The following is a 17041-nucleotide window of genomic DNA, read 5'->3' as shown; positions in this document are numbered from 1 at the left end:
GAGTGGGACATACTCCATCAGGAACGTGGGCAGAACAGTTCACTGAAACCCAGCACCGTCAACATGGTTTCAGTAAGTAACTAGAAAATTAAGGTTTTATCTGCCAAAAAAGAAGCCTCCTTCTTTTCTTTGCAACCAACTAGCCATGACAATTTACAAAAAAAGGAAACACACTCACGAGAACTACATGTTGATCCCACGGGACTGGTGGGAGGGGAGATTTGTAGAAGCCGAGGGTCTATGAATGAAGTAAATGATGCTGTAGATGATGTACTGCTTTTTGAGGGGGTGCTTTCAGTGCTTGATGCCTGCAATGAAAAACAAGGCCAGCTTGATATTAGGGAAGCAGACATTATGCATCAATGCCAGTATATCCATACTATATCATTAGATGCAGACACTAATTCTGCAGCCAAGTTCTACAGTACAAATTCAATTCCTGCATAGGAAGCCTAAGGAGAAAGTTGGGACAAGGCTCCTCACCAGGCACAGCACTGCAATGAAACAACTGGCTCCAAGGGGAAAACTAAGGGGAAGAGGCACCTCGCCGGTCAATCCCTCACTGCTCCCTGATTTGGAGCAGGGCATTACTCAGACTTTCCAAGGAGGATACTGCTGTGGTAGCCAGTGCCCTTCTTGGAGGCTCTCTCCCATGATGGAGTATTCCTTGCACACACTAACATGCTCTCTCTTTCCCGCCCTTTCAAGCCACCCTTGGACTGGTTCTGCTAGCAATTTTCCATTGATGTTGCTGATGCACGTTTTTTCAGTCCGTGCCCTATTTGCATAGTGCTTAGTGTTACAGAGCACAGGGAGGATGAGTCACTAAGGCAGCCACTAGTGCAGGGCTGAGCGCGTTTCACCGTGGGAAGTGGGGAAAAGAACAGTAACTGCCAAACCATTTTTTGCTTGTGCAGAAGAGGAGTGACAGGAAGGAGATGAAGAGAAAGGGGGACAGAGGGATGGGAGGAATGGATGGAGGAACAGATTCGCAAGTTCCTTCAGCCATGGCTTTATGGCCTCCCTGTAGAGCCTGGGACTGCTGCCAAGGAACAAGCCTTGCCCAGTCTCTCCTGCTCTGCATGTGCACACAGTGATGAGAACTTTGCAAACTCCTGGGCATGTTCCCCCAGCACAGTACTCAGTCCCCGGCCCCGGCCTTGTGCTCAGGACCTCTCCAAGCCATCTATGCTCCCAATTGCTGAGGCCGGCCAAGCACAATGCCGGGCTGAGTGGGTGGGAACCTTTTTGGCATTAGTCCCGGGCTCAACGGGGAGGCAGTATAGACATTGCCTCAGAGAAGAGAGGGGTCAGAGGTAACCAGTCTCTCCAGAAAGAGCGGCTCCAGGGAACTGAGTCGAACTCTGGGTCCCTTTGCCTAAGGAGAAGCGAGGGCTATTGCAGTGAGTCTTGAAGCTGGAAGCTGTACCTTATTATTCACGGATTTGTTCTGGGCTCCCTGACTATTCTGCGTAACCTTTTGCTGGTTTGCTGAGGAGTCAGAAATCTGGCTTTGCTGGAGGAGATCTGGCAGGAGATAGTTCTGGTTGTTTATGCTCCAAAGCCCTTTGTGGGTGCTGGAACTGTGTTTCCCTCCAAATGTATCCTGCACAGGAGACGAGGTTTGGAAGTTACAACTCATTGTCTGGCACACTTGCACCCTATTGTGTAACATGTGGAAGTGTAACTCGGCCTAAGATCACCGATGTCAGATCCAGGATCTTAACTCAAAAGTGTCTTGATCCCAGCATTGCATTACACCAGGGTTGTTCATTAAACCTTTCACTTACATTAATTGCAAGGTTTCATTATAAAAGTGTCACATTCATTCAAGATGGGTCAGCTTTGCCAACAAAAGGCGCTTTCGTGTTGCAACATTCCCTAATAGGACCGCAGCCCTTTGCTAACAGGCAACTCCACGTAACTTAGGCAACTTACAAGCCATTGCATAAGCAGGACCTAGAGATATAGCAGGGCAGAAGGTGAGGGGGGCAATGGCCATCACAAAAAAAACCTGAGGACAGGGAAACCAGGGCCATCAGTTCTCAGCTAGAGGAAGAGACGCAGCTTGAGCTGGGATCTGTAAACGGTCATGGGAAGGGCACGCTGCACTCCAGATGGCAAGGACAGTGTGGAAGGATGCAAATGGAAGGATGCACCCAACAACTGTGAAGTATCAAGGAGAAGGTCGGAGCTGAGGACCAAGGTCATTTCCTGAGATACAGGAAAGGATGAGATGCTAAATTTCACATCAGATATTTCTTCCTTTGTTTTATCAAGGCAAAAAAACACAAGAGCCCAATTTCTGGCTAGCTGAATCCAAGGCAGTTCTCAGGGCAGTTCACTGCCTGTGACAAACAGCCTGCTGAAACCTTATTGAATGCCAGCCAATATATCTGAAAACAAAAGGAAGTCATTTTAAATAGAAACCATTTTCCATTTAAAAGTCAAGTAATTAATTGCAAGTTAAAGGGATGCCATGAATAATTTTCTGTTCTTCTTGATTGTGTTTTCAAAATTCATCATTTATTTATGATTTTCTCTTGGAAGCAGGGCCCTCGGTGCTCTTCCCCTAAAAGGGTTCTTCATGGGGTGCGGGGCGGGGGGAATGCCATGTAATTCTTTCCCCCCAGGTCAAAGGACCAAATGACTAAAGCTCAGTGGTCTAGCTTGGGGTTAGAGAACTGGTGCCCTCTTCCTAGCTCCGACACCGACGTCTCTGAGACGGCAGTCAGGATGTTCAATCTCTCTCGGCTTCACCTTCACCCTCTGCTGAATGAGAACAAATTCACTCAAGTTTGAAAAGTGCTTTAAAGGGATGTATAAAAGAAAGGTGGCTCCACAAATGCAAACCATTGCCCTTATTAGCGTTTGTGTTTCCAAGGCAGTGACAGAGAATATAGCTTGCTGCAGTGGTTTGATTTTACTTGATTGTGTCTCTGCCTTATACCCACAAGACTAGCCTGTGCTCCGGAAGCAGCGGGTGCCTGTAGACATGGGGGAAGGCTGCTCTGGTGTGCTGCAATTACAGCGCATCAGGACAGACTTCATTAATTGATTAATGGAGTTTGCTGGAGTGTGCCAATTAGCGCACTCTGGCAGCCTCCATGTTTCCTGTATTAGCGACGAGCTTTAGTTAAAGCGCCCCTGCTGCCATTTTGATGTGTGAGAGGCTGTGGGCACTTTAATTACAGAGGCTCTAATTAAAGTGCCCTCCCCCCGGAGCACATGTAAAAATGCCCAGTGTTTCCTTGGTAAAGCAGTGGAGCTGAACCCAAAGAGGGCAACTGAGAGAGCACCACGATGCTTTGTGGGCCTCCTTTGTCTTTAAATGAACAGGCCTGATGTGATTCTCCTTCAGGCAATATTTTAAGAAGTGAGAAGATATTTTTCTCTATGCTGTAAAGGTTATAAAGTAGGTCAAGGCTGTCAGCTAGTGGCAATAATCCAAATGATGTATTATTATTGATAGCAGTGCTTCGTTTAGGCTCTGCTGAATGAAAGGCTTTGTGCCTTTAATAAATGTGTTGATATGAAAAGCTCCTATACCCGGAAAGTAACTAGTCTATGAGTGGATTATTATAAGGAAAAAAAAAACCTGATATAGGACGTCTTTATTTTAGTGTTTGTACCTATGCTTTGCAAATGCAGATCGAGACTTTACAGGAAATGCCTGACTGCTGTTGAAAAGAAACGGAAAGGGCAGTCCTCGTGTGCGTTGGCAGTTATGAGGGCTCTGACTCCCCTACACATCATACCCACTGCCTCAGCACGGCCAAATTACCTTCTGCTCCATGACGATGCTTTGAGGTTTCAGTTCAATTCCATCCGGAGCTCTTGTCCTTGAGAAATCTGCCGCTCTATTACTTAGCGGTTGCCTGGTAACAAATTCCAATTAATGAGCAGAACCAATCCAAGAGGAAAAAACCCCAACCCAAAACACAAACATTTTCAAAGTAACTACTCATAATTAACAGTTACCAGCTACACTTTGATATTTCTTCTTCCATGATTAGCTTGTGCACATATCTACAGAGACTTTATGCTGATGCTGACTTGCAAGTAGAACCCCTTCCTATCTTGAGAGATGACTTTAGTTTCCCCCCGAGTTTCCAGCATCATTTTGTCAAACATCATTTCACTTAGGCAACTGATATTTGGTCCTTAACTGTGTAACGTTGTCCAGAACCAGCCTTCCTACCCTGAAGAAAAATCTCTTAGAAGGTATCGTGCTTTGTCCCACTGGGTACAACTACAACCAAATGAATAGCCAAGACTGGAAACAAATGGGGAAAACACCTATTCTTATAGCAAAAGTTGGCCACGAATGATCACTATTTCCACAGGGCACTTTTCTTCAAGCGCAGTTTATTGACCTAAAAGCTATGGCAATGGTCGATTACCCGGCAAAGAACTGTCCCCATATTTGTATACGGTGTTTGTGCTACTGCACTCACATTATTACAATCCATTAGGCTTATTTTATTTGTTTTTTCCCCCCGGTGTCTGTAAATTGCTTGAATTCTGGATCCTGCTGTGAAGTTTTCCACTACACTAGTTGCATTGCATCACAATTGGTGGGAGACACTTTTTGCACTTAAAGGCAATAACCGAGGCAGCAGGTTATTGAAGAAATGAAGAAAAACGGAACTGAAAGATGTGCGGTGATTTCCTTTTGCCGGCAGGGTTAAATCAAACATTTGCATATATAATAAAAATGGAATGAAGCACAACGGGACGGGAGAGTTTACTGAGGATTATTGAGATTGCTATTATGAAGGCGGCGAGCAGGATTTGACCTTCCAAAATATTAATATCCACTTTTATTAACTAGGACCAAAGAAATGCAGAGGGACTCCCTGTTTAAGATTTGTATGCAAGTTGCCTACGTTCAGGCTGATATATGAAATGGATCTTTCAAAATTAGCCATAGGAAATCCTTTGATTTAGAGGGATTTGGAGTTATTTGAACACTACATGTGTCCTAGGAGGACATATTCTCAGTGAAGTGGGGACATTATGCAGTGCGGTAAACACGTACGTGCACTGGACAGACATATAGAGAGCTTAGTTCAGCTAGGTCCCATGAATTGAAGTCCTTTACTAAAAAGAGAGTGGACACATTCTGGCTAATCTCACACATAAGCACAACAGAAAACTAGCAGCACATGCGAGACTGCTGAAGGCGGGGGGAAAGACAGCTGCCCTCGTTCTGGCTCTTGTGGGCACATACACAGCGGTTGTTCTTCAGAGGACATCCCTATGCCTCAGCATCAATGGACATGGCTCATTCATGCCTTCTCTGAGACAGAACATATTATGTGAGCTGTGGCTCTGTCTCCTTTATACTCAGCCAAAATATGAGCATATAGCAAGGCAGCTTTGCAGTCTAATTAGGGACAAGGAAATATTCCCTCTGTGAAATGGCCAGCTAGACTCTGGCCTTACGTGTTTCTTCCAAAGCCCACACAAGCGCATGAAAAGACTCCCACTCTCTTAACAGGGCTCTGGAGATGCTTTATAACACAGGAAAGGTTTTAACCTAAGAGCGGTGGCAATGGAAGTTTTCCAGGCCATGAACAGTTTCAGGACTGGCTACAGATTTTACTTTGACCCTCCCCCATCCCTAATTTCCTCTATCCAATTAGAGTTAATCAGGGTATGTTTCCCGCAGGATCTACTTTCAATTGAAAGGTTGCTCAGCCGAGGTGGAGTGACTCAGTTAATAGGCAATATGACACTTCTGATTTTACAGAAGCTCTTGCTATGGCTCCAGGTATACAAAGACAAAGCGCATGTGAGGGTCACGCTGTTCTGCTCCTTTCACAAAAGGCCCTGTACCACTCAGTCATCAAAGCCATGTACTAATTTATGTAGATTTAAAGCAGTGATTCTTAAACAGGGTGCTGCAACACCCAGGGGTGCCTTGAGATCCTTTCTAGGGTGCTATGGGGAAGCACACAGTGTTAGCACTATTCGGCTGTATCCAGACGAGTACGGCTGCTTGTTTCCCCGGGGGCCAGTAGCAGCAGCATGGCATCTTTCCCGGAGGACAAGCAGCTTGCATGGCATGGGTGTTCCCCAAGGACAAGTAGTAGCAGTACAAGGTATGCTGCTGCTATTTGTCCCTGGGGAACACCTGTGCCATGTGTGCCCTGGCACATGGTAGGTTGCCCCGGGTGGGGTAGGGGAGGCTGTGGCTAGCAACTATGCTGGATCCAGCAGCCTTACCTGGAGTCCTGGGGGCCCTGGGGAGATGCAGCCGTGGTGCTCCTACCACTGGCAGCATGGCCTGCAGCTGGAGCATGGCTCTGCTTGGCCAGGCTCCTGTTTTGGGCGGTGCGTGCTGCTGCCACATGCGCCGCCTCGCTTTTTTTTGCCGTAGGTTTTTCGACCCAGGGATCTCCTGGGGTGAAAAACCCCACGTGCTGCAAGGTAGCAGCATGGGGCACACCGGCATGTGTGGTGCATGGCGTTACAGACAGGTCCCGGCGCCACATACCACATGTCCGCGCTCATCTGGACGCAGCCTTAGGCGTGCAAACATGATTCACAAGATAAACTCAGAGATTTCAAGAAGGAATCCATATTGTTAAAAATGAGCTGTTCTGGTATTTCCTATTTCCTTGAAATAGAAGAATTGCTCTATTATAGTCAAAAACAGAGTGACAACTAAGAGCTGACATTTTCCAAAGGGTGCCTTGAGTATATCAAGGGGTGTCTTCAGCCTAAAATGGTTGAGAACCACTGACATAATGTGACTGTGACAAGGCACTTCAGAATGATTCTAGCAGGAAGGGGCCACAAAACGTTAAGGCTTAAGTAATGTAAATGTCATAGCAAGGCAATACTTTTTTTCTTCTTCAGATTTTCTGAGGTCAGCTTATGATTGATTAAAAAAAAAATCCTTTTTCAAATCACTGTGGGTGGGTTGGAGGAGAAAAATTGGGGAAAACAAATCATTCAATTAAAATCACTTTCAGGTGGCTCAAACAAGTGGCGCTTTCTATATATTTCTCCTTTTCCTCCCACTGTGCCTTGAAAATGGACTCAAAACACAGGGATAGGGAGCATATGCAGGCCTGCAAAACTCTGCTTTCAGAGCAGCCCAGTGGAAACAACAGGTAATAAGCCAAACAATTGCCTTGCAAAGCAAGTTATAAATCTCTTCATCTCTTTCTGTCGGTTGACTAAACCCTGTACCATCAGGTTAGATCAGAAGCAGTCCCATCCCAGAGAGCTCTGTGCGACCGCGGTACATTTTGAAAACACCCTAGAACATGAATTAACTAGGCAGCTTCTTTGAAAGAAAATCAGAAGATGCTGGAAAGAATTTGGTTTGTAGTTTCAAGCAGCACGCATCATTGATTGATCACTTTGCTCTAAGTCATTTGGAATAGCCATTTCGTTTCACTCAATTAATTCTCAGCAAAATATACATTTTGAATGATTGGTAAGCACCGCAGTCAAAAAAAAAGAAAAGAAAGAGAGTGTGCATGTGAGTGAGAGCTGGAAGCTACGGAAGAATATGTCATTGTAAGACCAACTTGGTAAAAAAATTGCAAATCCGAGATGTATGATCTGATAACTGCAATAATTCTGCAGCACTCAAATATTCAGAAAATATGATTGATGAAATTCTAAACTGGTGGAAATACAGTGCACTGAGTTCAGTGGAGCACTGCACAGTTATAGCTGAAGATGTGGGCCTGGTTTTCCTTCAATACTTAGAAATATATAAGAAAAGCAAAAAACCCCAACCTTATGTGATTTAGATCATCATCATCACTGCTGCCTACTTCATCACTCGATGATGAATATTCTGCTGCTTTCCAGAACGAGTTGGCACCGTCCTTTCCCTTGGCAAAGAAGCCTGGACTCTGAATAAAGGAAATTCAATTGCATTTTTCCAGTGCAAAACCACAGGAGCAACCATGTCATTGCACTTCCAATTGGTGCCAGCATAAGTAGTTACCATACCTTTTATGCTGCGAATATTTATTAAAAAGATAAGACTCTTCAATGGTACAAAACTGAAGCTTGAGATTTCAAAAAGAATAATGAGCTAAACTGAAATGACTGCAATCCCCTAGCAATGGAATGTGGTTAATTTTAACGAAGATATTAAATCAAAGGCTCAAACATCTCACTGTATTTTAGCAGGGCATCCTCAGATTCATTAGCAGTACAGCTGCTGCTCATCTGATCTGTTTAAAAAAAAAAAAAAATCAGCTACATCTCCATTCCTGGGGGACAATCAGGCTTCGTCTTCATGCTATTTAAAGGAGGAGTTCTAATGCCTGTGATGAAAACCCTTGAAGGGAAAAGCATTGTGCACAGGAAGAACATGAAATGTCCCACTTCAATTTTGCTGGCGCGTTCTCACAAGCCCGTTGAGCCGTGTCTGTTCCTCCGGGGGGTTGCAGACAGCAACCTCGGTAGTGGCTAAAGCCAGCATTCAGCCCTAAGTTGGAAGGACCATCTCTAGTGAGATTCAGTGGCCAAAGCCCCCTGAGCCCTTGGCTCCCACTGTGTCTGTGATCCTTGTCACCACTCATTCGGATCGTAGCTTTGATGCTAATCTAGAGGGAGATCAGCTGAGAGCACAGCAGCACTATTTCACCCTGGATGTGGTAAATGGATGAGGTAGTGATGAGGTAGAGGTGAGCTTAAGGGCAGCCTCATTACCAGAATCTCTGAGATCCTCAGCATCCTAAAGCACTCATAGCCACAACATCTCTGTAAGACAGAGGCGGGTCATTCTCAGTTTTATACATGGGAGCTGAGGCTACGGCTCAGCCCAGATTTAGGCACTTCGGTCACACAGGGGATCTCAGTTCTCCCAAGTCATCGACAGGCATCACTGCACCTTCCTCCTCCATCACTAATGGATGTTACAAACTTTAGGACACCACCGCCTTGCTTTAAATTTGACGTGCGGTCTGGCTCTGCATTACTTCAAGCCATCGAGACCCTTCCCTGCAACTTTTAAAATACCAACCATTCCACTTCTAATCTCTTGCCAAAGGCACTATTAGCTCCAGTTATCTGAAGTGAGAGGCAGCCAGCAAACGTTACAAGGCTGATTTAACAAATAAGACACACACAGAAAGTTCCACTTTACATTAATGGCATACTATCTATGTCTTGTGAAGGGTTAATAAATTATCAAGCATGTTATGGCCAGGAGTGGCATATGTTCCAGTTGGTTATAAGCCTGGCAGTACAACACGTTCCAGAAAGTTATAAGCCATATTACATCAACCTCTTTACCTTTGGCTTCAACAACAATTGATTAATCATTTATTTAAACACAGGTTACACTTGTGTTAACCCTTTCTAAATGTCTGCGCCATAGAAACTGTGAACAAAACAGAAATAGTATTGATAGTGAAAACCACCCCCGTAAAAGCAACTGAAACTTGGGTCAGATGAGGGGTGTTTTCAGACTTCTTGCACCGCTGCACGTGGTTGGGGGACAGGGGGTTCTCTGCCTTAGACAGTCCTTGATTCCCTGCAAAAGAGTTGTAGACAGTAGCGTTAGGGTTTAGCTATCAGAGAGAGCCCTCTGCCTGGCTGTATTATTCTGAAATCTAGTGGAGAGCGATGCGCTTCTGCAAGGGGTGAGACGAGCCCTGTGGAAACCACACAGCCACTGCGTATGGTGGAAGACAAGCAGATCTGCATACAGGAACCGAGCATGGGTCAGAAAGGACATGCCGGGACCGGGACTGATGTGTTGGCCTCCACAAGCCTTCACTGTTCTCTTCTGTATATGAACTAGGGATGGAAGTGGACCGCATGCAAACACAGAAGTGCTTTGTGCAAGGGTGGGACAATCTAGCCTGTACACGTTAGGATGCAATACCCTAATTTGTATATTGAGGCAGTTTGATGATCATCATTATATGTGCATTTTCTATTTGATTCCTAGCTTGTTACCAGTCGCTGTTTGAATCAACTATGCTGCAAGATCAGTTCAACTGTATTTACAGCCCTTTTCACATCACATTCACTGTTCCTCTGGGTTTGGAACAGTAACAAGCTCTTCCTTGAACATCACTTGCCAAAATAGCTGTAATTTAATTGCACTTAAGCACCCAAGGAGACTGTTTAAACTGCAGGGGAGGTTTTCTATTCTTTCCATAGCTGGTGAGACTTGCATTTCTCCTGACCAGAATAGCACATGAGTTACACATCATGCAAGGCAGAATTAGGCCACTGCATGATTGTTCATCACTAAATTTTTATTCAAACATAAAATGACCTAACAGCAAAAGAAACAACCCGTGTGTTCTTCTTGAAGCAAAATGCTCCTACTTTGGTTAGTCATTTATAGCAAAGTAGCCTTGACTGTAGAAATCTAATAAAGAAGCAATTTCTCCTTCATTTAGCATATGCTTTAAATTACCAAAATGAACCTCCCTTTAAAAATACTTTTTTTGTTTGTCTTTTAATGACATATGGAGTTCATTTCGGTGAGTATCTGAACATTTTTACTTTACCAAAATGGGACTGGTTTTTCCTGCTTTATGATAACACGTTAGCACAAGTGGGTTTAAAATGCCACCATTTTATAGCGCGTATACACGATGGACAATCAGGTTCAATTAATATAAATGGATTCCAGACACAACCGTCACAGCCTACTTATTTTTATACATACAATTATATGATATAATTTAATGTATTATATATAATATAATAATTGTTTGTGTGTATAATTAAAATACATTTAGAGGCAACAAGAGAGGAATAAAGCTGCCAAGCTGCCTACTTTCTCCTCAGGGCCCCAAGCCAGTTGGAGTTTCAAGCCACTTATTTAGGAGGAATCAGACTTCGTCATAAATCGGCATTAACCTCACATTTGCTGTAATCACGGGGTGAGCTATGTGAGTCATCATGCACAAATCATGCTACAACACCCCCCATCAGCTTGCAGTTTGCTTGCACTTCATGTGGTTGCTTCTATCTCCTACATTTTGCCCCTTTCCCCCGTTTCACTCTGTTTTTAATAAATTCATTATCATACACTGAAATGCTGAACGAGAATCCTCATGTTTTCTTTAGCCAACACCATATCAGAGTGCAGAAGCATTAATGTGCAACAGCTGCTAAACTGCATCATCTCATTAGCAAGCAATGCAATAAAGTAGCACCAGGTTAGGAAGAAAACACCTGCAAGTCAGCATTTGCCTTCTAATTGGGCCAATCTACCTTCTGAACCAGCTCTGCTGACTTTCAACACGGTGGATAAAAACAACTGATTTTTGTTAACTTCCTAACTGAGACCGTTCAAATGTCCTGCCTGGAAACAGGCTCACAGGCAACTTTTGGACTCAAAAAAAGAAGAATTTCTCTCTTAGGAAAACAGGCCAGGAAACCCAGAAAGCAATCAGAGTCTTTTCTGTACCAGGTATGCAATTAAAAAAACCCACAGTGTAGAGATAAGAGATTTCACAGCCAGGGTTTTGTGCAAAAGGAGCCTTGCATATCTTAACTGATAAAGCATTGACCTAAGAATCACCTGAGGCTGATCTGTTGCTCTGTTGAGATCCCACCTCCCATTGCTTGCTGGTCGGAGAGCTGCTGCTGCTTAGTTTCAGAGCATGTCCCCCCAGGGACGGCTGGTGGGCACTGCTAAGCAAAGGAAAAATCCCCATGTCAGTATATTTTGTGCTTCTGTTCCAAGGCTTGAAAGCACTTATGAACATTAATGAACTCATGCAAACACCTCCTCACAGTAGTTATTAGTCCCATTTAGAAAGGAAGAAATGGATGTGTAAGGAGATAAACTGACTTTTCTAAGGTGATGATAAAACAAGACCTAGAAACCACAGGACCAGGACTGCCTAACTCGCAATACTACAGTTTAACTATCAGCTCATGTTGCCCTTCTGTACAGAATCATATAATTCTTAAACAGAGAATACTTACTACTCATGCAAGTTACCTGAGATGATGTTTTCCCACTTCAGCTAGTCAAGAGTAAGTGTTTCGAAAGCAGGCCTTCCTGCTTTGTCATGTCAGCTTAATCTACTTTCCATTGGGATCACAGCACTGTACCTTTTTGAAATAAGGGCATAGCCATTTGGGCAGACAAACTGGGGACAATGTTCCAGCACTAGGCTCTGTGCAGTGTGGGATTTGGGGCCAAACTAACACATTTCTAAAGTTCTTCTGCCAATCTCATCATATAATTGGGTATTTGTGAGCCAGTGCCATTTTCAAGCTGCTGACGGGGAGAATGAGGCTGCAGGCACCAGTACAGGCAGTCCTTGACTTACAACGTTTCGAGTTACAACGGTTCGCACTTACAACGTTTATAAATTGACACCCTGTTTCAACTTTATGATGTCAGTTTTGACTTTACAACGCTTGATCTGATGCGACGCCACGCAAGCAAACAAGTTCACTGCGTCGCCCATGTCCCTGGAGAACATCTGTCCAAACTTGCTCAGGCACTTTCTTTAAGAAAGCAGAGGAGACTCCAGAAAAACCTGCAGGCAAGACTCCTGAGAAGGCTCCAGCCAAGAACCCCTCAAAAAGTCCAACCAAGAGCCTTACAAAAAGTCCAGCAAAGTCACCTCAAAGAAGTCCTTCCAAATCAATATGATTGCTATTTATAATATAAATGCATTAATGTAGCTATATTATTAATCTATAATTGATTGAGTACAAAATTCTGGGTTATTTTTGGTGAAAATAGGGCATCGTGTCTTGGTTCAGGAACCAATCCCCATTTATAACATTGTTTCCTATGGGAAAAATGGTTCCGAATTACGTTTTGACATAAGATGCAGTTTTCAGGAACCAATTATGTCGTAAGGACTGCCTGTATCACAAATCAGAGCTCACATTGTGCATACACCGAGTGATGGACAACGCACAGATCTCCAGCACTTGCCTAGAGCCTGATACACACTAGCCATAGCATGTATTGTTCTGCATCTCCCAAAGCCATTTACAAGAGCGCCAAGGTGATGTATAATATGCTGCCAAATGACCATGGAAGAAGTTTTCTTGTACTCTCCATTGGTCAAGTGGTCGCACAATATTCAGAACATCAAACATCAAAACCATCCAGGTCTGTTCACCATGTTCAAGGTGCACAAACAAATCTGGAACAAATGGACCTGTTACCAGAAGCAGGCACTATACAGTTCAGAAGTCTGAAGGATCAGGCCTTCACAAAGATCATATGTTATAACCACACGTTATGGGAATTATCATATAGCACGATGAAAATTATCCCCAAGGTGAAAAAAAAAAAGAAGCAGAGTGACAAGAAGTTTTGTTTTGGTTAAAATAACCTATGGATCATTAAGGGTGCAGACAGAAGTGCAGCTCCCCAGTGTAACTCAGAACGCTTTGCAGGAAGCGTTCTGAGTTATAACGATCCCCTGGACCAAACAGAAGTTCACTGTTACCTCTCTGTAAGCCTGTAGCCAATTTTCCCTAGCAATGGCCCCTCCTTTCTCCCAGCCTGTCCCTGTTTCAGAATGGGAGGGAGAAACGGAGCAGAGGGAGCTTGATCTAGGGGTTCCCCAGCCAGCTTTGGAGGGTGAGGTGGTTGAACTGGAGTGGCCCCCACCTTGGGGGGCTCCAATACACCCACCCCACCCTTCAGCAGGGGCTGAAACCCCCCCAGACCAAACTCTCTCCATTCCCTTTCCCCCCTCCCATTCTGAAAACAGGCTGGCACGCAGCACAGACAGAAGTTACAGACAACACTCTATTTTGAAACATCTTCATCTGACCCTTCATGCAATGAGGGGTCAGATTTTCACCCAATCAGCCATTTTTTAAGCTGTCTGCACTTGTTTGGTCACAGCTATACCTGCTTTCTGTGACCAGACTGGGTGAAAATTGTCACTTCTGTCTGTGCCCTAAAAGGAGAAGTACAAAACTGGGCTCAGAATCTTGTTTAAGGTTCAAGATCAGAACATTTTGCCAGGTGTTTTATGAGTAACTGGCTCAAACAAGGGAACAACTGTAATTGCCATTAAATGAAATATGAACCTGTGTTGATCACACAGTTACTGAAGTTATGGCTTTGTGTTTAATGAGCTGACTTCAGATTTCCTATTGATAATAAGTGAACATTAGTTTAAGCCCAATACACAGAAGAGCTTACCCTGAACGACATCTTTGATGGCCCACATGATCCTGGTAACATTGAGAGGTTGTTCTTTCTGGAACCTTAAAGATTTAAGCAAAGGTTTTAGTTTGCAACTCTGGTATCTTATGCTCAGTTAATAATCCCAATGTATGCCCTGTATTAACATGAGAAGCAGACTTAAAACACATAAAACATAATGCTCCAGTGGGACTTTCTGGGGCGTATGTCTTTTTATGTAAAACCACATGATTGTTGGCTCAGCATTACAGCGGGCGGAAATGCACTTGTGGGATCAAGAAAATGTGTTCTTACTCACAGAGGTGAATTACTTCCAATTGCTTGAAAAGAGTACCACACACACACACACACACACCCCACCTGTGAGGTACTAATATATATATATATATATATATATATATATATATATATGTGTGTGTGTGTGTGTGTATACGTGCAAACTACCCTGCATTTACTCCTCTGGTTTTCATCTACTTAAGAATTCTTTGAATTATATAAACTAATGAACTATCTTTGATGTGCAACTAGATTCTTCAAAGGAGCAAAAGAAACTACATATTCGGTCTAACAGACTCAGCTATTATATGACCTTTTATACACATATGCACACACAGTTCTACCAGATAAAATGAACCGTATCCAAATTCATGCATTTGTGCATTTAAGAATATTATCTTTCCCAGAAAAATATCTTTTAAGCCAACACACCAATTCTGAACCCTTGGGGAAAAGTTACTATTATCCTATCAGTCTTTTCTAACCCAACTGTAAGGATACAATACAGAAAAGGGTCCATGTAATCCTGACTCTATTGAAACCAAAGGGAATTTTGACATTTATTTGATTAAGGGCAAGATTTCACACACAGTAATGTGTTGGATTTAATCTGTGATACCACTTCCTATCAGTAGTTATGATATTAAACTCTAGATTAAAAATTGGGTAGAAGAGGGAAAGAAAAAAAGACAATAGGAGCTGAATTCTCCCCTGGATGTTGTTCCCTGTTTTATGAGCCCATCATTGAGATACCAAGCACATGTGCAACCCTCCTGGTTGTGTATATAGAGATCAAGAGCGTTAGTCAATGCTTACTGAAGAAAGACCAGGGAATGAATCAGACACGAATAACAACGCTTGCCTGGGGCTTAAACACCTTCCATTTCCAGTACCTTTGGGGGCTGCTCTTCGTTTTGGCCTGCACTCCAGAATACATCGTCCTGCCCAGGGCTTACTGGCATTACCACCATGTCTGACAGAGAACTGCTGTGGTACGTTTCTTTACTGCTCCGGAGGTTTTCACCCTTCAAACAAACGAAGTGCATGTTAAAGACATGACCTACAAACTCAGCTATACATTACCCTATAACAGCCCTACAAGCAATAACAAACAGTAGCGGTGTAGTCAGGTCTTCAGCCAAGTTCATGTGTCCCGCCAGGAAATGACCCCGGTACCTATTTCTTTTGCCTACTGTGAAGGACATTATTTATTTTCAGGATCTGGGATGCAAGGCTCTTCCAGTGATAGGCACCAAGCCGATATGTTTTCAATAGAAAAACAAGCATCGCCCACACATCTCCAAAAACAAAATCTACATAAAAGCTAATATTTCATTAGCAATGTATCACTAACTGCTAGTGACTGGATGGTGTTAAATGGATTTTGCAAATCAAACAGATTTCAAAATGAATATTTGATGCAAGAATTCATTTCCAGTATGGAAGTAGCATATAAAACACCCAGCTACTTGTTATTTTAGGATTTAAGTATCGTGAATATATTCCCCAAACTAACAGCTTTGCCCACCAGCTTTTAGATTTAAAGATGAGAGCAAGTGGGGAGTGTGATCTGAAATCAAACTTCTGCCAAAGTTTAGGGGGAACTGATAAACTGGTTCCAATTTAGGGACTTCTCTGCTTAAGAAAAATCCTGATGAAAGCAGGTGGCTCTATATGAATAGCAACTGATTGAACTGAAAGGGAAACAGTCTCTCATGTGTTCTTCATGCCAAAGGGGAGAAAGTTAAAAACCTTTAAAACTCACACTTTTAAAAAAGAAATATCCAGCCCTTGTTACTTGAGATTCTGGTTAGAAAAAAAATAGAGGAAAAAATATTCCCCCTTACATGCTGCACTAGGATAACTAGACTCTTCAAGGGAGGAAGGGGCAGGAAGAGGCCAAAAAAGTCAGCTGAAAAAAAGACAACCCACTGCAAGAGAGAAAAACCCATCGCAGCAGTCTTACACTACCTGAAAAAACAAGCTTTCTGGAGGCAAGAAACGAATATGCAATCACATGGCAAGGCTAATGCTTGAGCTGGGCTCATCTTCAGGAATTACTGCATGGGAAGCCAGTTGACATTATAGAAATAGCAGAATTATCAGAGAGGTGCCTGCAGCTATACTATCCTGTGCTCTTATCTCGTCAGATCTCACATGCAAAGCAGGACTGGAGCTCTCCAGAGAACATCAAGGTACTGCAGGATATGCTATTAGTTATTCATTAGTTGACATTCTTCCCTCCGAGTCAAGATGAACCAACATCTCAGCACGCTAACATTGTGCTGCTTGGAGGTAACTCTTTAAAATGCAACATGATGAAACCAGGGTCCTGATCACTTGCAATCCTTAGAGATACTATGACAATTTTTGTGGGAATAAAGGTGTTAACCCTTATGTCCTGACCAAATTACATGTTGCCTACTTAAAACCCATATGTACATCCCTTTGGATGAGCGGCTGCTTGCCCTCTCCCCTAGCCCCATCCCTCCCCCCTCCCAGCTCCAGTGCCATCTTCAGAATGGGAGGGGGAAAGGGAGGAGAAGGAGTTTGGTCTAGGCTCTAGGCTTTGCCCAGCCTGCCTGGAGGGTGAGGCGGGTGTACTGGAGCCTGCCCCCATCTCAG

General features: G+C 43.6%; 1 protein-coding gene across 1 annotated transcript in view; it reads right to left on the bottom strand.

Moving 5' to 3' along the window:
* Positions 1-80: 80 nt before the first annotated feature.
* LOC102387875 (mitogen-activated protein kinase kinase kinase kinase 4) overlaps positions 81-17041 on the bottom strand; it is a 101616-nt gene continuing 84655 nt past the window's right edge. The window contains exons 17-23 of the mRNA XM_025215010.1: positions 15310-15441; positions 14138-14202; positions 11528-11640; positions 9423-9514; positions 7762-7880; positions 3785-3878; positions 81-308 (exon numbers count right to left, since the gene is read on the bottom strand). Of these exons, the coding sequence (XP_025070795.1) occupies positions 81-308; positions 3785-3878; positions 7762-7880; positions 9423-9514; positions 11528-11640; positions 14138-14202; positions 15310-15441 (843 nt within the window). The remainder of the gene's footprint in view (positions 309-3784; positions 3879-7761; positions 7881-9422; positions 9515-11527; positions 11641-14137; positions 14203-15309; positions 15442-17041) is intronic.

The sequence above is a fragment of the Alligator sinensis genome, unplaced genomic scaffold (genome assembly GCF_000455745.1).
Source record: "Alligator sinensis unplaced genomic scaffold, ASM45574v1 scaffold1388_1, whole genome shotgun sequence".
NCBI classification, from domain to species: Eukaryota; Metazoa; Chordata; order Crocodylia; family Alligatoridae; genus Alligator; species Alligator sinensis.
The sequence above is the reverse complement of the archived record's forward strand: the minus strand, read 5'-3'. Positions and strand labels throughout refer to the sequence as shown.